The 21,969-nt window shown below is 36.6% G+C and overlaps 1 protein-coding gene across 1 annotated transcript in view; it reads right to left on the minus strand.

Annotated features, from left to right (window-relative positions):
• Window positions 1-21,969, minus strand: part of LOC138328529 (suppressor of lurcher protein 1-like) — a 144,700-nt gene that overhangs the window by 117,413 nt on the left and 5,318 nt on the right. The window contains exons 3-5 of the mRNA XM_069275412.1: window positions 20,067-20,253; window positions 12,298-12,512; window positions 7,838-8,057 (exon numbers count right to left, since the gene is read on the minus strand). Coding sequence (XP_069131513.1) covers window positions 7,838-8,057; window positions 12,298-12,512; window positions 20,067-20,253 — 622 coding nt within the window. The remainder of the gene's footprint in view (window positions 1-7,837; window positions 8,058-12,297; window positions 12,513-20,066; window positions 20,254-21,969) is intronic.

A 21,969-nucleotide genomic window follows, 5' to 3' on the forward strand; every position in this document is an offset into this window, starting at 1 on the left:
TAACTATTTATTATGTTGGAGGTAAGTAAACAAACTACTCCTAACTATTTTTATGCTGGAGTTAAGTAAACAAACAACTCCTAACTATTTTTCATGTGTAGTTTATGTTTGCAAATTTTTTTGATAAAGATAATTTGCAATGGTTTATCTCAAGAAATCAAGAAATACAAATGATTTTCTATATTTTCATTTTCATGATGGTCAATAGCAATAGTCATTAAGAGTTATGCCAGTTACAGGATAAAAATCATTGATCTAGCTAAAACCATTTGCCTGACCATAAACCATTTACCTGACCAAAAACCATTGACCTTACAAAATTCCTTGCAACAACCAATGCAGCAACCATTGACCTTGCAACAACCATTGAACTTGCAGCAACCTTACAAAACCTTTGACCTTACAAAACCACTCACCTTACCATAAACTACTAACCTGACTAAAAACCATTAACCCTACCTAAAATGATTAACCTTACCTAAAATGATTAACCCTACCTAAAATTATTAACCCTATCAAAACCATTAACCCTACCTAAAATGATTAACCCTACCTAAAAATATTAACCCTATCAAAAACTATTAACCCTACCTAAAATGATTAACCCTACCTAAAATTATTAACCCTATCAAAACCATTAACCCTACCTAAAATGATTAACCCTACCTAAAATTATTAACCCTATCAAAATCCATTAACCCTACCTAAAACTATTAACCCTATCAAAAACCATTAACCCTACCTAAAACTATTAACCCTACCTAAAACCATTAACCCTACCTAAAACCATTAACCCTACCTAAAATTATTAACCCTACCTAAAATTATTAACCCTACCTAAAATTATTAACCCTATCAAAACCATTAACCCTACCTAAAATGATTAACCCTACCTAAAATGATTAACCCTACCTAAAATTATTAACCCTATCAAAATCCATTAACCCTACCTAAAACTATTAACCCTATCAAAAACCATTAACCCTACCTAAAACTATTAACCCTACCTAAAACCATTAACCCTACCTAAAACCATTAACCCTACCTAAATTATTAACCCTATCAAAATCCATTAACCCTACCTAAAACTATTAACCCTACAAAATAAAAACATTAACCCTACCAAAAACTATTAACCCTACCTAAAACCATTAACTACCTAAAACCATTAACCCTACCTAAAATATTAACCCTACCTAAAATTATTAACCCTACCTAAAATTATTAACCCTATCAAAACCATTAACCCTACCTAAAATGATTAACCCTACCTAAAATGATTAACCCTACCTAAAATTATTAACCCTATCAAAATCCATTAACCCTACCTAAAACTATTAACCCTATCAAAAACCATTAACCCTACCTAAAACTATTAACCCTACCTAAAACCATTAACCCTACCTAAAACCATTAACCCTACCTAAAATTATTAACCCTACCTAAAATTATTAACCCTACCTAAAATTATTAACCCTATCAAAACCATTAACCCTACCTAAAAAATGATTAACCCTACCTAAAATGATTAACCCTACCTAAAATTATTAACCCTATCAAAATCCATTAACCCTACCTAAAACTATTAACCTTATCAAAAACCATTAACCCTACCTAAAACTATTAACCCTACCTAAAACCATTAACCCTACCTAAAACCATTAACCCTACCTAAATTATTAACCCTATCAAAATCCATTAACCCTACCTAAAACTATTAACCCTATCAAAAACCATTAACCCTACAACAAACTATTAACCCTACCTAAAACTATTAACCCTACCTAAAACCATTAACCCTACCTAAAACATTAACCTACCTAAAATTATTAACCCTACCTAAAATTATTAACCCTACCTAAAATTATTAACCCTATCAAAACCATTAACCCTACCTAAAATGATTAACCCTACCTAAAATGATTAACCCTACCTAAAATTATTAACCCTATCAAAATCCATTAACCCTACCTAAAACTATTAACCCTATCAAAAACCATTAACCCTACCTAAAACTATTAACCCTACCTAAAACCATTAACCCTACCTAAAACCATTAACCCTACCTAAATTATTAACCCTATCAAAATCCATTAACCCTACCTAAAACTATTAACCCTATCAAAAACCATTAACCCTACCTAAAACTATTAACCCTACCTAAAACCATTAACCCTACCTAAAACCATTAACCCTACCTAAAATTATTAACCCTACCTAAAATTATTAACCCTACCTAAAATTATTAACCCTATCAAAACCATTAACCCTACCTAAAATGATTAACCCTACCTAAAATGATTAACCCTACCTAAAATTATTAACCCTATCAAAATCCATTAACCCTACCTAAAACTATTAACCCTACCTAAAATCATTAACCCTACCCAAAACTATTAACCCTATCTAAAATTATTAATTTTATAAAAACAACATTTATCCTTTACTTTTTATCGCCAGGCGCTCTTTATACACATGTTGAATTGTATTGAAAGTGTTCATTTTCGATCCTAGAAAAAGTAGTCTAATCAGGGGTGTAAAAATCCACTAGCCCGACGCCCGGGGCTACCAAATTTTCAACTTGGGCTAGTGGAAATTTTAGCCATACTAGCCCGGGGCTAGTGACTTTTTTCAAAGATATTTCAAAACGAAAAACATCAATATTAAGTCATAATAACACTTTAAAACATTGCAATTCTATGTAATATTCGTATCTAACTTTAAATCTTAATCTGGAGTCATGTTGTCTAATTTATTGACGACTGTAGACAGGTACAGTAGACCTCCCGATCACCACAGTGAATAGTGATGCATAGCATTTCATGTGAAAGTTACGTAATTTGCAACAAAAGTTCTAGAAAAACAATATACAAACCATCAAATAAGTCATCTCAGCTATCAGATCAGTAAATTTTAATAGTTACAAAAACGATGTTAAAGAACTGGAATCTATTCCTCAAAAAGTCGGCAGCAAAGCCATGTCTGCAGCAGGCAGCCATATTTGTTATGGTTATTCTAATATCCGGGTCAAAGGTCGGGAATCCAGAATCCGGTTTCAGGATTAAAAAAAAAATCTAAAAATTGTGTTCTAGAAATATCACAGATTAAAGATTTTCTTAATGTTTATTTGAATTTAAATAAAAAAAGTAGATGCAAATAATAAAAAAAAATCACTGAATTAAAAAATATTTGAATTTATACAGTATAAAAAATACTGGTATTATAAATTTTCCATTTTTTTTTTTTTTTTTTTGGCTGGGCTAGTAGATATTTAGGCCGGGCTAGTGAAATTTTGGTGTCTACTAGCCCTGGGCTAGTGCTTTGAAATAAATTTTTACACCCCTGCTAATATTATAAGCAGGTAGTCAGGTTGATTTTAAAGGAGAGCTATTTATCTACAAAACTAGTTACAAGCCAAGTATGGGAATTACATGTATACATTCAAGGCCTTACAGACGAATTTGGTTCAATTGAGGACAAATTTGATTAGTAAAATGTCTATGAATAGAAACTTGGTATGTATAACTGTAGCAGAGTAGATTTGGAAAGGAACATATGACAAAGAAACCCTTGACAGAATAAGGAAAACAGGATATCTTTTTTGTGACATAGTGTCCATGGTATTGTTCTAATATGGTTAGTTCTAATCTGAGATCATTTAGTCATATTGAAATGCTTCCAAAGTGTAAAAAACAAGCAGTCTATGTTTTTGATTAACAAGAAAAGTAATTAAGAAGTCAAGTGATGATCTGGCGCCAACTCGAGCAAAGATCAGTAATCTAATTGTCCGAACAATAATCAAGTGCCGTCTTGTGACCATGGAAAATGTCGCTCCGTCTGCCATGCTCATGATGAATGTAACACTCCGAAATGCTGACATGACTACTGTTGGTGGACGCTGTGTTTGGGTGTTCTCTGATGTTATTAGGGCAAAGCATCGTCGCTGTAACCGACGAACTGACGAATTTACTTCAACCTCACATAACAATCAGGTTCTGTGCTATGTACATTTACTTCTAGGACTGTTTCCCCGTAACCAAATAATGGCGCTTCTATCTACTTGATAAGTTGCAAATTAGATTATGTTTGACAGCAAAATTGGCTTGACTAGAAACAGAGCTACATAAACTGAGAAACATCGCAGAATTTCGAGCCAAAGAACTTAATTCAATGTTGCACAACTTGGAGCTGTGTAATTCATGGGAAACTGCAGAATACAGTGTAAGTTAAATAAATATCTAATCCCATCGTAGACGGGATAACAAACAAGACATTCTGGCTTCTCCCCGCCTTCCCTGGGTTTTCTATATAACAGGATAACATCAATAGAGTACCAGCGATTTTCCAGTCAAGGTGGGGCTATATATTACAGTGAGAATCTAACGAAAATCTCATCACAAGATTTGGGAATTTCAAGAAAAAGATTGATCATTGGCTCTACCAGTAATGCAAAATGACCGCTTCATTTCAGTAATGTGTAACCATAACTTTAGTAGGCCTATCTTCCTCAATTTCACATCATTTACTCCATTGAAGTCAACACCTTGTAATGAGACCCCCTGCACTACCCCACCCTTCCCCATTCTAGGGACCAATGAGGGTGAAATTCTTGAGATGGCTGAGATGATTCTGATAGCATTTCTTTCCCTTGATCCTTCTTGATAACACCGTCTTTTTCAAAGAGTAGACGATAATATACTTTTAAACTTGAGCCAGACTACCTCGCAAAAAGTATCTATGATAATGAACTATTCCAGTCTAATGGGAAGAGTTCAAGTGTATCTTCAGAGGTGATTATGTTAACAAGGCATATATTCTCTCTATGGATGAATGAAGTTAACAATCAATGTCTCTACAAAGTGAAGAAACAGTTCTAAAGAGTAATCCAGACTTTTGCGTTAAAGAACTTAAGTCAGCGTAAATGAGACGGGATAAAAAATCTCGATTTAATTGATATGTGATTTGGTAGTGTCATAGATTAACTAATAATAAGATGTGTTAATTATGTTTTTATTCAGAAATAAATCCAACTATCCACCAAACATTTTAAGTAGAATCATGAAAAAATTCTAGAATACGTCTGGTTTGATCAAGCCATGCAGATGAAATTTTCCACTTGTGGCTAGCCTATGTTTAGCCTGCCAAGATTGATGGACTGACTGAAATGAAACAGAATCTAAGCATTGATATCATTACTGAATTTCTACCCCGATTGATAACAGATTCTTACACAATATTATCCTACTATGGCCTAAACTGAAATGAAGATTTATTGCATTTTGCAGACATTTGAATTCTGCATTTAATCAGATTTCAAACTACTGCTCAGATTGTCTGATGCAAAATTTTATCATTTTTTCTACAGAGGTTTTGATTCCTAATTGTCGCTGCATTTGGATTGTAATAGGAGAATATGACCAACAGAAAGCTAAAATGATGTATAGCTATGGGCTCATGGCAACAGTGTCAGCTACAGAATTAAGGTTTATTTCTGTTCTCAAAGACATCAATGTGGACAAAAATGTTTCATAACAAAACAGATACAGATGTGTATGAAGATGGAAAACATAAACTTTTTGTTTGGTTAGTAAAGAGTTTTCCAATCAAAAAGTTTATCCCCATAAACAAACAATTGCAAGGCACATTCACTTCAGGTGATAGAAATGTTCTGGAAGTTTGATATACATGTATATCATCAATGGTTCACTTATTAAATGATGGCATCAGAATTTATTTGAAGAAGGGGAAGTAGAAGAAATGGAAGAGGAGAGTGCAGAAGAAAAAACAGATAAAATACAATACATTCTCCTTTATTTGATGTGGAGAAACAATCTTAACAGTAGTTTTAAGTTCATGAACTATGTAGCATTTTTTTTTCTTTTTTTTTTCTCTTTTGTTGTTGAGTGGAATTCATTAAGTCCTACTCTAGCTATCACACAACTATTGGTCTGAAACCATGGAGAGAATGTGCATGGTAAAAGAAAACCAATCACTAACAGCAGTTAAAAAGGTAATTGGGGAAAAAACTGACTTGTATAATTTTTCATTCAGACAGCACAGTTATAATTATTTGAAAGAAAATTGTAATCAAATGAAAGAAAATGTTTTTTGATCGATGGAATATTTTGGAGTTGAGATTGATAAAAAAACAAGAATTGATCGATTTTTAGATTTTTAACATGTTCATTAGCGAACTGAATTTGTGGCATAAAAAACTTGTCATAAAAAATAGAATCTTGTTTGAGAATTGATTTTCCCCGTTGACAGGAGCAGGACAGATCAATGTGTGGTATAGTGTGCTGATTCATAGGATATGGAGCCAAATTAAGTTGGGAGGAAAACATATGCAAATTGAATCTTAAAGTGAAAAAAAGAAGAATGAAAGCCTTAATTTATATTAAAGTAATTCATAACCTTGTCCTTGATGTCTGAAAGAAGTGACACGAAACAAATGTGAAAAAGGCTGATTGATCATAGCTATGGGGAGCTAGAATGGAGGATTTTGGTGGGAAGTACTGATAACACATTCTAGAAATGAACAACTGAAGGGTTACTATGGCAATTTGAAATCAAGATATTTTAGAAAAACACATTCATACTAGGACCAATACCCTCCGGTAACCAATAGTTGCTCAAAGCCTACAGACATTCAAGTAGGACGCACAGAAAACATTTCAGAACCAATACCCTCTAATAAACTAATAGTAACCCCAAAGGTATTCTAGCCCCAACAATGGTTGCCTCAAACTTGCGACCTAGAGGTGGAGAACCAAGGACAAGAGATGTTGGCTAACTTGGGAGAGTTTCCTCATGCATGCTTTAAGAAATATGTACAGAAAATTGGTCAATGAATGACAAAACTTAATTTTTAAAACATAACAGCATTGTAGACTGTTGGTTGATGTACTGAAATCCATGTTCTTCATTTCGTTATCCAGGCTGGTTTCTGCAGATGATTTTGTTTCTTTGATAGCATGATACATGCCTATCTATCTACGATCATTTCTTTCCTATCAGAAATCCATCTTTAATTTCATCCTTGATTTCCACAAATAAGCAGTTGACCTACATAGTTAATTCTATTTTGGCAACAATAATAATTGGTATTTTACTTAAAGAGGGGGCCCCAGAGGCCAACATCATTTACCCAACTTGCAACGTATAAATCACAAGACTTTCGTAAAGAAGGTTTATGAGGTGATTTGCTATTTTATAAATGAATTCATGAATGCATGCAACCAAAAGCTTTAACTAACATACAGGTAATGCTTCTTTTTATCTTTATAATACTTTATTTTTTATTTTAAAACTGAGATTTAAAATACCATATTTGCCCTGTGGCCTTAATTGAATATGATCAACTATTAAAGCTAGGCCTAACAGCTTCATTGCTATTGATATATTCTTACACCAAGAACAAGAGGCCAAGAGGGCCTGTATTGCTCACCTGGTATGTTAAAATAAGCATTATTGTGTTATAAGCAAGAATTCATGCATATATCGGTAATTAGAACTGCGCTGAAGATGTGGTAGAAAGTGGATGATTTTGGTATCAGAGAAGTAGATGATAGATCAATCTACAGCAATAGAATTTTGCTCATGGCACTACATTTAATATGTATAACTATTAAAAGTCATGTTTTATACCTCTGCATCTGTGGCTTTATTAATTTGTGCAATTACATTTTTTTAGCTTCTATACATACTGGTCAAAATACTGTTTATAATACATACTGGTCAAAATAATGTATATAAGATAGACTTCTTCACATAAAAAATATTTGTAGTTCAAGAAAAATAGAATCAGCAAATTATAATATAAGCATGAAGTACTTACGGTAAATCGTCTCTGTTATAAAGTTGTATCGTCTTAAAATGTAGCCGAACTTTTTCTCCGTCCTGTCCTAAGAACTGATAATGACAGATAGCCTTTGGGTAATTCTGCGGAAACCTCGGTGAGAAGAATTTGTGGTTCCCTAATCTGTGGCCAGGGTTACTGGGACAAGTGTAGGAGCACATAGTTCCTTGTTCTTTTTGGCATGAACTAACAAATTCACCTGGAAAAAGAATACCTTAGATCAATTTTTAAGAGAAGATTCTGTCATTTTATATTTGTTAACTAGCTTTTTTCTTTCTTTCTTTTTAATTTTTTTTAAAGGCTATTTATTTTCCTTCAAAAACACATTTCAACCTTCAATACTTTTAGAGGAATAACAACCATAAGATATATATATAAGAACAATAACCTTAACTAAACATATAAAAACAAAGATCTTCTAATATCCCACCAACAATAAAACATGTGCCTCTTTTAAAAGCAAATAGATAAACTTGGGTTTCAAATCTTCTCGATTTATTCTCCGACAGAATTGATATCATCCATTGTGTACAGTAATGTCAAATGTAAATCCTAAATCTTGAACCTATTTATTTTTTATTATTGTGAAATGATTTAGATTTTAAGCATTTCAATATCATGTGCTGAATGATTAAGCTAAGATTGAAGTCAAATTAAATTTAAATCTGTCCTTTAAACACTTTCAAGTCTCGATTCCAATTAATTAACAAATCTCGAAATATCATTTGTCAAAACAGAATGAATTAATCCTATATAACAACAAAAACTGGAAATGTTTAAGATATATCACTGCCTCCACTCCATATATTAAGATGGTATAGGGCATGGCCGATACAAGTAATGTTCATTATATGTCCCCTCCCCATTTCATGACGAGGCAAAAACAATTAAATAAGACTAAAACTAAACAATGGTAAAAACTATATGACAACGAATGCTGAACAGAGATTAAAATACAATGGAAGGGAGATCACTGTTGGATTAGTATAAGCAATCTGGACTTTGATCTGGGAAAAACAGACATATAGTCAAAGAAAGACAACTGTGCATAAAAGTTGGTAAGAGGTGCAAAAGAGCATGATCTAAGGGAGGTAACTCAGCAAATTATACCCAAAAAAATTGCAAAAAACTAAGAAAAGATAAAATGTGCATACAGATTGTATTTATAAAACATATCAATTAGCAATTTGTAAAAAAAAATATCATAATCAACAACAGCAATAATATATATTAATAAACATAAAACTCAATTGCATCAGTATCTAAAATTTAACAAGAGGCCCATGGGCCTTAACGGTCACCTGAGTTAGAATGGAGAAAAGAACTGAATTTCTCAAATTTAGCTGTGTCTAGGAGTGATGTAATTTAATAACCCAGCAAAGAGAAAAAGAAGTTTGATACAACTATTTCTACAGACAAAACAAATAACCTTTGGAATAAAATCTAACATACAAAAGATGACTGTATTCAAGTATATGCTTCTTCTTTGGTTTACGTCAACAATGATGGTTATATCACTGTCATCTGTAGGGGTGCAAGGGTGTGGAGAGAATATATAATGAAACAAATAAAAGACATATAAACACTATATACTGGGCCTTGAAGTTAGTCAGTGATTTATAAATTTGACTTTTTAGTCTATGAAGAGTATTTGCTTGCATCAAACCTGTGAACTTAGAAGTATTTTTTCAAATTTTAATTATGTTGACCCTGTTTGGTCCTGCCCCTCTGTCCCCCAGGGGGTCATCGAGGACTGATAAGGATGTTAAAATGCTATATCTTAGGCTAATAATTCTAACAAAGTTTGACTCATTTCCTATGAAAATTAAGCAAAAAAATGCCCATTAATGTGTTTTTTCTATATAAACTATAGTAAACCTGACCCCCTCCCCAAGGGGAAACATGAGACCCCAGGGTCATATAATTCACAATTTTTATAAAACACCTTAAGACCTTTCAATCTAAAATCATTTGATTCTACTATTTCCAGAATTTTAGAAGATTTTTGAAGTTTTAGCCTATTTGACCCTTTTATAGCCCCGCCCCTCTACCCCCAGGGGGTCGGCCTGGACCAATATGGATATGAAGTTAAAATGCCATCTCAGGCTAATAATTCTAACCAAGTTTGACTCGTTTCAATGAAAATTGAGCAAAAAATGCTCATTAATGTGTTTTTCCTATATAAATTATAGTAAACTTGACCCCCTCCCCAGGGGGAAACATGAGACCCCAGGGTCATATAATTCACAATTTTTATAAAACATCTTAAGACCTTTCTATCTTTGAAAAGTATTTGATTCTATCATTTCCAGAATTTCAAAAGAAGATTTTTGAAGTTTTAGCCTATTTAACCCCTTTTGACCCCGCCCCTAAGGCCCCTGGGGGTTAGTCATAGAAAATTTGTTAATAGGATTATATGGCCATCTCATACTGATAATTCTGACAACATTTAACTCATTTCATATTACAAATGACCAAATAATGCTCAAAAATGGCTTTTTAATTCCCTATGTAAACTATAGTAAAATTAACCCCCTCCCCAGGGGGAAACTAGAGACCCCAGGGTCATATTATTCACAAATTTTGTAAAGGACCTTAAGACCTTTCTATCTATGAAGAGTATTTGATTCTTCTAGATCTGTGAGTAGAAAAGAAGATTTTTGAAATTTTACTCAATTTTACCCCTTTTGGCCCCTCCCACATCCCCCTTGAAGGTGGCGACAATATAATTCACAATTTTGATTGGCCTTATGCCTTAGAAGGTTTGTGCAAAATTTCATTGAAATTGCTTCAGCAGTTTTGGAGAAGAAGTCGAAAATGTAAATTGTTTACGGACAAACGACGGACGACGGACAAAAGGTGATTAGAATAGGTCACTTGAGACTTTGTCTCAGGTGACCTAAAGATGTTTTCAACCAAAATTATTTCTCTTCAATTATTTCTATTAATTGATAATCCGTTCATTATATAATTTAAACTTTGACCTTGATGTTTAAAACAGCATGTTCTTACTTTGGTAAATTAAACTTCAAATGATAAAAATTCAAACATATTTGTGTAACATCACACAATTCTCTTGCTTCCAACTCAATATCAGATGAGTAAAGAAAACATTACAAAAAAAACCCTGAAAAGTCTGTCATTAACAATCAAAATGGAATAAAAATGAAAACTAAAAAGAAATATAATCATTTGTACATGTATGTATTTATTAAAAAAATAGATGAAAATTTGACTATTGCAGAAAAATATTATATTACATATTAGTAGAGCACTGATGCAATAAATATTTGACAATTAATTTGTCATAGTTAAAGGAAGAGTATAAAGATGGTATTTATTTAACTGCATAATATTTTTTTTCTTTCTAATTCATTTAGAAATAAATATAATTATTTTTTTTGAAATATTGCCATTGAACTTAATCAGAATAATAAAAAAAATAAGAGCTGCAACTCCTGAGCCAGGTACTGATTTGCATTTATCCTGGCTCAGGAGTTGCACCTCTTAATTTTTTATGATTCTACTATGTTTTTAAGAGGGCTCCGTATCCATTAAGGTACTCCTGTCGACCAAGAAGATGAACCACAACACACACATGAAATTATAGCAGGACGTTGGTTCTTTGATTTTCTCCTTCTGGAGTTTTTCTTTTTAATAAGAATAAGTTATGCAAAATTATCTGAATTATAAACTGCGCGTAACAGCTTATGTACAATATAGTGTGATAGTTTAAAAAAGAATACCTGAGTAAAGACTATAAAGGAAGATACTGTGATAATATAAACTAGAATGAAAATACCAATACATTATATAACTTTGAGAGTTTTTGGCGATAAATTAGAGAAGAGGAATATATGCAGATGTTAAGTTGAGAATCAGCAGAGTCATAGTGAAGACAGCTATAGAGTTCTGCTAGAAAATTTTGAATGTCACACCATTAAGAATTAAAAAATAAACAGTTTTCCAATATCTGACCTGTTGCTCTAGGGATTAAAAGTACACCCGGAGGTAACTTTACGAAAGGCAAATTCACTGAAACTACAAGGAAAAGCAAAACACAAAAGTTCATAATGATATTTATTTGGATGAAACTTTTTACTGAATGAAAAAAAAAAAGGTATTTAATTGAAAAAAGTTTGTACCTTTCTTTTGTATGAATAAGTAAACATCATCTGTTCTCGTAGCTACTTTATCACTTATTTTCTACATCATATCATACAACAAGTTGTTCGGAGTTATTTCCCTTGTAACACTCTCAACATCACTGCAATATGAAATATGCTCATTTTGACATTTTCTGTTTTTAAAATGAAGGATTTCTGGGATGGTTGGGTAAACAGAACAAAACCAAAAATGCTGCAAAGCTTTCAATAACAATGACAATTGGAGGGGGTAACCATGGCAACAACATATTTCATTGTTCATAATATACTTACGTGCATCTAAAAATTTGAATATTCCTTTAAATCCTGTAAAAGATAAATTTTTTGTTGGATCAGAATGAAACTCAAGGACGAGGCTTCGACCTCTGGAATAGTATGTTTTCTGGTTCAGGGCTGAGATGTTGCCACAAAGTTCAATGTCATAGTCACTGTTCTCATTCACCTCTCCACGCTCCAAGTTCAGGAACAGGTGAAGATAATCACCACATCTATGGAGAAAAATAAATAAACAAATAAATAAAATGAAAAAATTAGTTTTGCTTATATATGAACACATTTGCGAAAATCTCTGTTTTCTCTAAAAACATCCAAATAAATTTGAAATTTGATACATTATTATTGGAGACAAATTGTTTTTGATCTTACATTGATCTGCCAGCTTTGATCTTACATGATCTGCTAGCTCTGATCTTACACTGATCTGCCAGCTCTGATCTTACATTGATCTGCCAGCTCTGATCTTACACTGATCTGCCAGCTCTGATCTTACACTGATCTACCAGCTGTAGTCTTACATTGATCTGCTAGCTCAGATCTTACACTGATCTGCCAGCTCTGGTCTTACATTGATCTGCTAGCTCTGATCTTACATTGATCCGCTAGCTCAGATCTTACATTGATCTGCCAGCTCTGATCTTACACTGATCTGCCAGCTCTGATATCTTACATTGATCTGCTAGCACTGGTCTTACATTAATCTGCCAGCTCTGATCTTACACTGATCTGCCAGCTCTGATCTTACACTGATCTGCCAGCTCTGATCTTACACTGATCTGTCAGCTCTAGTCTTACATTGATCCGCTAGCTCAGATCTTACACTGATCTGCCAGCTCTGATCTTACATTGATCTGCCAGCGCTGATCTTACACTGATCTGCCAGCTCTGATCTTACACTGATCTGCCAGCTCTGATCTTACACTGATCTGCCAGCTCTAGTCTTACATTGATCTGCTAGCTCAGATCTTACACTGATCTGCCAGCTCTGGTCTTACATTGATCTGCCAGCTCTGATCTTACACTGATATGCTAGCTTTGGTCTTATAATGATCTGCCAGCTCTGATCTTACATTGATCCACTAGCTCAGATCTTACACTGATCTGCCAGCTCTGTTATCTTACATTGATTTGCTAGCACTGGCCTAACATTGATCTGTTTGCACTGGTCTTACACTGAGTTGCCAGCTCTGATCTTACACTGATCTGCCAGCTCTGATATCTTACATTGATCTGCTAGCACTGGTCTTACATTGATCTGCTAGCACTGGTCTAACACTGATCTGCCAGCTCTGATCTTATCTGACATTGATTCTGCTAGCTCTGGTCTTACATTGATCTGCTAGCTAGCACTGGTCTGGTACACACTTGATCTGCCAGCTCTGATCTTACACTGATCTGCCAGCTCTGATATCTTACATTGATCTGCTAGCACTGGTCTTACATTGATCTGCTAGCACTGGTCTAACACTGATTTGCCAGTTCTGATCTTATACTGATCTGCAAGCTTTGATCTTATATTGATCTGCCAGCTCTGGTCTTATACTGATCTACCAGCTCTAGTCTTACATTGATCTACCAGCTCTGATCTTATAATGATCTACCAGCTCTGGTCTTACACTGATCTGCCAGCTCTGATCTTACACTGATCTGCCAGCTCTGATATCTTACATTGATCTGCTAGCACTGGTCTTACATTGATCTGCTAGCACTGGTCTAACACTGATCTGCCAGTTCTGATCTTATACTGATCTGCAAGCTCTGGTCTTACATTGATCTACCAGCTCTGGTCTCACATTGATCTACTAGCTCTTGTCTTATACTGATCTGCCAGCTCTGGTCTTACATTGATCTACCAGCTCTGGTCTTACATTGATCTACTAGCTCTTGTCTTATACTGATCTGCCAGCTCTGGTCTTACATTGATCTACCAGCTCTGGTCTTATACTGATCTGCAGCCTGCTACATGATCTCCAGCTCTGGTCTTATACTGATCTCCAGCTCTGGTCTTATACTGATCTGCCAGCTCTGGTCTTACACTGATCTGCCAGCTCTGGTCTTATACTGATCTCATAGCTCTGGTCTTATATTGATCTACCAGCTCTGGTCTCACATTGATCTACTAGCTCTTGTCTTATACTGATCTGCCAGCTCTGGTCTTACATTGATCTACCAGCTCTGGTCTTACATTGATCTACCAGCTCTGGTCTTATACTGATCTGCCAGCTCTGGTCTTACATTGATCTACCAGCTCTGGTCTTATACTGATCTCATAGCTCTCTTATATGATCTCATAGCTCTGGTCTTATATGATCTGCCATCTCTGGTCTTAACATTGATCTTACCAGCTCTGGTCTTATACTGATCTGCCAGCTCTGGTCTTATACTGATCTGCCAGCTCTGGTCTTACATTGATCTGCAGCTCTGGTCTTATACTGATCTGAGCTCTGGTTTATATGCCAGCTCTGGTCTTACATTGATCTGCCAGCTCTGGTCTTAAATGATCTTACACTGATCTGACACTGATCTGCCAGCTCTGGTCTTACATGGATCTGCCAGCTCTGGTCTTGTACTGATCGGCCTGATCCGTTACACTGAACATCTGCCAGCTCTGGTCTTACATGATCTGCCAGCTCTGGTCTTATACTGATCTGACACTGATCTGCCAGCTCTGGTCTTATACTGATCTGACACTGATCTGCCAGCTCTGGTCTTATACTGATCTGACACTGATCGGCCAGCTCTGGTCTTACATTGATCGGCCAGCTCTTGTCTTATACTGATCTGCCAACTCTGGTCTTACATTGATCTGCCAGCTCTGGTTTTATACTGATCTGCCAGCTCTGGTCTTATACTGATCTGACACTGATCGGCCAGCTCTGGTCTTACATTGATCTGCCAGCTCTGATCTTACACTGATCTGCCAGCTCTGATCTTACACTGATCTACCAGCTGTAGTCTTACATTGATCTGCTAGCTCAGATCTTACACTGATCTGCCAGCTCTGGTCTTACATTGATCTGCTAGCTCTGATCTTACATTGATCCGCTAGCTCAGATCTTACATTGATCTGCCAGCTCTGATCTTACACTGATCTGCCAGCTCTGATATCTTACATTGATCTGCTAGCACTGGTCTTACATTAATCTGCCAGCTCTGATCTTACACTGATCTGCCAGCTCTGATCTTACACTGATCTGCCAGCTCTGATCTTACACTGATCTGCCAGCTCTGGTCTTACACTGATCTGCTAGCTCTGATCTTACATTGATCTGCTAGCTCTGATCTTACATTGATCTGCCAGCTCTGATCTTACACTGATCTGCCAGCTCTGATCTTACACTGATCTGCCAGCTCTGATCTTACACTGATCTGCCAGCTCTGATCTTACACTGATCTGCCAGCTCTGATCTTACATTGATCTGCCAGCTCTGGTCTTACATTGATCTGCCAGCTCTGATCTTACACTGATATGCTAGCTTTGGTCTTATAATGATCTGCCAGCTCTGATCTTACATTGATCCACTAGCTCAGATCTTACACTGATCTGCCAGCTCTGTTATCTTACATTGATTTGCTAGCACTGGCCTAACATTGATCTGTTTGCACTGGTCTTACACTGAGTTGCCAGCTCTGATCTTACACTGATCTGCCAGCTCTGATATCTTACATTGATCTGCTAGCACTGGTCTTACATTGATCTGCTAGCACTGGTCTAACACTGATCTGCCAGCTCTGATCTTAGCTCTGATCAAATACAGATCTGCCAGCTCTGATCTTACATTGATCCACTAGCTCTGATCTAACACTGATTTGCCACCTCTGGTCTTACACTGATCTGCCAGCTCTGATCTTACACTGATCTGCCAGCTCTGATATCTTACATTGATCTGCTAGCACTGGTCTTACATTGATCTGCTAGCACTGGTCTAACACTGATCTGCCAGGTCTGATCTTATACTGATCTGCAAGCTTTGATCTTATATTGATCTGCCAGCTCTGGTCTTATACTGATCTACCAGCTCTAGTCTTATATTGATCTACCAGCTCTGATCTTATAATGATCTACCAGCTCTCTAATGATTCCAGTCTGGTCTTACATTGATCTACCAGCTCAGGTCTTATACTGATCTGCCAGCTCTGATATCTTACATTGATCTGCTAGCACTGGTCTTACATTGATCTGCTAGCACTGGTCTAACACTGATCTGCCAGGTCTGATCTTATACTGATCTCATAGCTCTGATCTTATATTGATCTACCAGCTCTGGTCTCACATTGATCTACTAGCTCTTGTCTTATACTGATCTGCCAGCTCTGGTCTTACATTGATCTACCAGCTCTGGTCTTACATTGATCTACTAGCTCTTGTCTTATACTGATCTGCCAGCTCTGGTCTTACATTGATCTACCAGCTCTGGTCTTATACTGATCTGCCAGCTCTGGTCTTACATTGATCTACCAGCTCTGGTCTTATACTGATCTGCCAGCTCTGATCTTATACTGATCTCATAGCTCTGATCTTATACTGATCTCATAGCTCTGACCTTATAATGATCTCACAGCTCTTGTCTCACATTGATCTACCAGCTCTGGTCTTATACTGATCTGCCAGCTCTGGTCTTATACTGATCTGCCAGCTCTGGTCTTACATTGATCTACCAGCTCTGGTCTTATACTGATCTGCCAGCTCTGGTCTTATACTGATCTGCCAGCTCTGGTCTTACATTGATCTGCCAGCTCTGGTCTTATACTGATCTGCCAGCTCTGATCTTATACTGATCTCATAGCTCTGGTCTTACATTGATCTGCCAGCTCTGGTCTTGTACTGATCGGCCAGCTCCTGTCTTATACTGATCTGACACTGATCTGCCAGCTCTGGTCTTACATGGATCTGCCAGCTCTGGTCTTATACTGATCTGACACTGATCTGCCAGCTCTGGTCTTATACTGATCTGACACTGATCTGCCAGCTCTGGTCTTATACTGATCTGCCAGCTCTGGTCTTATACTGATCTGACACTGATCTGCCAGCTCTGGTCTTATACTGATCTGACACTGATCGGCCAGCTCTGGTCTTACATTGATCGGCCAGCTCTTGTCTTATACTGATCTGCCAGCTCTGGTCTTACATTGATCTGCCAGCTCTGGTCTTATACTGATCTGCCAGCTCTGGTCTTATACTGATCTGACACTGATCGGCCAGCTCTGGTCTTACATTGATCGGCCAGCTCTTGTCTTATACTGATCTACCAGCTCTGGTCTTATACTGATCTCATAGCTCTGATCTTATAATGATCTTACAGCTCTGGTCTCACATTGATCTACCAGCTCTGGTCTTATACTGATCGGCCAGCTCTGGTCTTATACTGATCTGACACTGATCTGCCAGCTCTGGTCTTACATGGATCTGCCAGCTCTTGTCTTATACTGATCTGCCAGCTCTGGTCTTATACTGATCTGACACTGATCTGCCAGCTCTGGTCTTATACTGATCTGACACTGATCGGCCAGCTCTGGTCTTACATTGATCGGCCAGCTCTTGTCTTATACTGATCTGCCAGCTCTGGTCTTACATTGATCTGCCAGCTCTTGTCTTATACTGATCTGCCAGCTCTGGTCTTATACTGATCTGACACTGATCGGCCAGCTCTGGTCTTACATTGATCGGCCAGATCTTGTCTTATACTGATCTGCCAGCTCTGGTCTTACATTGATCGGCCAGCTCTTGTCTTACATTGATCGGCCAGCTCTTGTCTTACATTGATCGGCCAGCTCTTGTCTTATACTGATCTGCCAGCTCTGGTCTTACATTGATCGGCCAGCTCTTGTCTTATACTGATCTACCAGCTCTGGTCTTATACTCATCTCATAGCTCTGATCTTATAATGATCTACCAGCTCTGGTCTTACATTGGTCTACCAGCTCAGGTCTTATACTGATCTGCCAGCTCTGATATCTTACATTGATCTGCTAGCACTGGTCTAACACTGATCTGCTAGCACTGGTCTAACACTGATCTGCCAGGTCTGATCTTATACTGATCTGCAAGCTTTGATCTAATACTGATCTGCCAGCTCTGGTCTTATACTGATCTACCAGCTCTGGTCTTATACTGATCTCATAGCTCTGATCTTATAATGATCTTACAGCTCTGGTCTCACATTGATCTACCAGCTCTGGTCTTATACTGATCGGCCAGCTCTGGTCTTATACTGATCTGACACTGATCTGCCAGCTCTGGTCTTACATGGATCTGCCAGCTCTTGTCTTATACTGATCTGCCAGCTCTGGTCTTATACTGATCTGACACTGATCTGCCAGCTCTGGTCTTATACTGATCTGACACTGATCGGCCAGCTCTGGTCTTACATTGATCGGCCAGCTCTTGTCTTATACTGATCTGCCAGCTCTGGTCTTACATTGATCTGCCAGCTCTTGTCTTATACTGATCTGCCAGCTCTGGTCTTATACTGATCTGACACTGATCGGCCAGCTCTGGTCTTACATTGATCGGCCAGCTCTTGTCTTATACTGATCTGCCAGCTCTGGTCTTACATTGATCGGCCAGCTCTTGTCTTACATTGATCGGCCAGCTCTTGTCTTATACTGATCTGCCAGCTCTGGTCTTACATTGATCTGCCAGCTCTTGTCTTATACTGATCTGCCAGCTCTGGTCTTATACTGATCTGACACTGATCGGCCAGCTCTGGTCTTACATTGATCGGCCAGCTCTTGTCTTATACTGATCTGCCAGCTCTGGTCTTACATTGATCTGCCAGCTCTTGTCTTATACTGATCTGCCAGCTCTGGTCTTATACTGATCTGACACTGATCGGCCAGCTCTGGTCTTACATTGATCGGCCAGCTCTTGTCTTATACTGATCTGCCAGCTCTGGTCTTACATTGATCGGCCAGCTCTTGCCTTATACTGATCTACCAGCTCTGGTCTTACATTGATCTACCAGCTCTGATCTTATACTCATCTCATAGCTCTGATCTTATAATGATCTACCAGCTCTGGTCTTACATTGATCTACCAGCTCAGGTCTTATACTGATCTGCCAGCTCTGATATCTTACATTGATCTGCTAGCACTGGTCTAACACTGATCTGCCAGGTCTGATCTTATACTGATCTGCCAGCTCTGGTTTTATACTGATCTACCAGCTCTGGTCTTAAATTGATCCCATAGCTCTGATCTTATAATGATCTACCAGCTCTGGTCTTACATTGATCTGCCAGCTCTGGTCTCACATTGATCTACCAGCTCTGGTCTTATACTGATCTGACAGCTCTGATCTTATACTGATCTCATAGTTCTGATCTTATAATGATCTTACAGCTCTGGTCTCACATTGATCTACCAGCTCTGGTCTTATACTGATCTGCCAGCTCTGGTCTCACATTGATCTACCAGCTCTGGTCTTAAACTGATCTGCCAGCTCTGGTCTTACATTGATCGGCCAGCTCTTGTCTTATAATGATCTACCAGCTCTGGTCTTACATTGATCTGCCAGCTCTGGTCTCACATTGATCTACCAGCTCTGGTCTTAAATTGATCTGCCATCTCTGGTCTTATAATGATCTTACAGCTCTGATCTTATACTGATCTGCCAGCTCTGGTCTTATAATGATCTGACAGCTCTGATCTTACACTGATCTGCCAGCTCTTATCTTACACTGATCTGCCAGTATTGATCTTACATTGATCTGCCAGCTCTGGTTTTACATTGACCTACTCACCTACCTGCACCTGGCCTACTCACCTATCTGCACCTGGATCCTTCCATTTTAGGTCAAATTCAACAAATGTGAGTTCCACCCTTTCATCTACGTCCCCAATGAATGTGAAGAGAATACACTCAATGCCTCTGTCATAGACCTGTGGATAGTTTGGCGAGTGGAAGTTCCCTCTGGAGAGTCCATAGCTCTGATACACTACACAGTCACAGGCTGAAACACACAAAGGGACATAAATCAGTAAGGCAGATAGTTTGTGTATTGCCTTTATTTAGAGTTGTCTGCTCCTATTAGTATATTTTCCAATCAATTGCTTGCTGAATGACACAGCTTACACATTACTCTCTAAAAAGTCAATCTTTATTCTTTCTCACAAATTTAATGGTGTAACAATTTAAACCCACTAACAAGGGCAGACAACTCTTATTAATGAAAAGTATCATATTGATTTGAATGGTGATATTTAAATAATTAATTCTATATATGTAATTTTTGGATTTCCCCTTTAATTTAAATACATTGAACTGAATAATGTCATATTATAGAATGCCATAGTGACATACTATCATAGCCATTATCAAACCTGTGTACAGACGCCACCATTTACATACTTTTACAGTCATTTGTCAGGTTTTGCTTTACTCGATTATCTTTTTTTTTCTTTTTTTTCCTCATTACAAATGACTTCTTCATTAATATTTTTGAAACCACATTCTAGGTTTTACATGATTACAGAGCATCTCTCAATACTGGTGGTCTATATAATTAGGTTTAAACACTGTGAGTACATCTGACTTATCATACTTACCATTACTGAAATTAAATCAGAATTATTATCTATAATACAACCTACTGTAATACCTATATTTATAATTAGACTTTATAGATGGACTTGTATAATCTATAATACAACCTACTGTAATACCTATATTTATAATTAGACTTTATAGATGGACTTGTATAATCTATAATACAACCTACTGTAATACCTATATTTGTAATTAGACTTTATACATAGACTTGTTACTGATTAATGATAAATATGCATGTAACCTAATACTTCAAAAATCAATGCAGATATTGAAAAATGTTTTTTTTTTTCAATTTCATTATAACATGTTGTGCTCTTGCAGAAGCAACCCAAGTAGTTTATGTTAACTTTTTAAACAATTTTAAGAACAATTATGTTGTTTTTTTTTAAATTAAAGATGTACCTTAAAAGGTTGGTGTATATCTAAATCTAAAACTGACAAAAGATCTTTTTAAATTTCACAGAAACCAATACTATGTTTTTCATTTATTGAAAAGTATGACATTGAGCTTTAAATTACTCGAAGCTTTTCAGAAACCTATGTGAATCTAAACTGAATCCCAAGAAAGTTTGACCTTTATGCAGTTTCAAGCTGTATTCCATTTTTGCATATTACAGAGTTAGCTCCCTTGCGGGTAGGTATCAATTGTTACGTCATTATTTTGTGAGCGCAATTCACATCGTTTTATCTGAAAAGTATGACGTTACGCTCGCAAACACATGACGTCACAATCAATACCTACCCGCAAGGGCAGACAACTCTGTAATATGCAAATACAGAATACAAATGTAATGGTCATTGCTGTATTGAGAGTAAAGAACCAATATGTCAAATGTATGTCTCAGAGAATCTGCCTTATTAGATTGATGTGACCAGATTGGACAACTCTAATTTCCTTAAATGACCATTGGACTATAAAAAAAATCCATTTGGCAGACTGACAATTACTTCAGCATTAGTTTAATGTGGACTGAAGCCAACAGCTTCTAAAAGAAGTTGGTAATGATTATGGTATTAATTAAAGGGGCAATTAGCTCTGCAGAGCTGGTAAAGAGAGACTACTTACTGAATCCCATACTTTTATTCTGCTAAAATACATTCCATTAGGAGATTAATG

Source organism: Argopecten irradians, chromosome 1 (assembly GCF_041381155.1).
Source record: "Argopecten irradians isolate NY chromosome 1, Ai_NY, whole genome shotgun sequence".
NCBI lineage: Eukaryota > Metazoa > Mollusca > Bivalvia > Pectinida > Pectinidae > Argopecten > Argopecten irradians.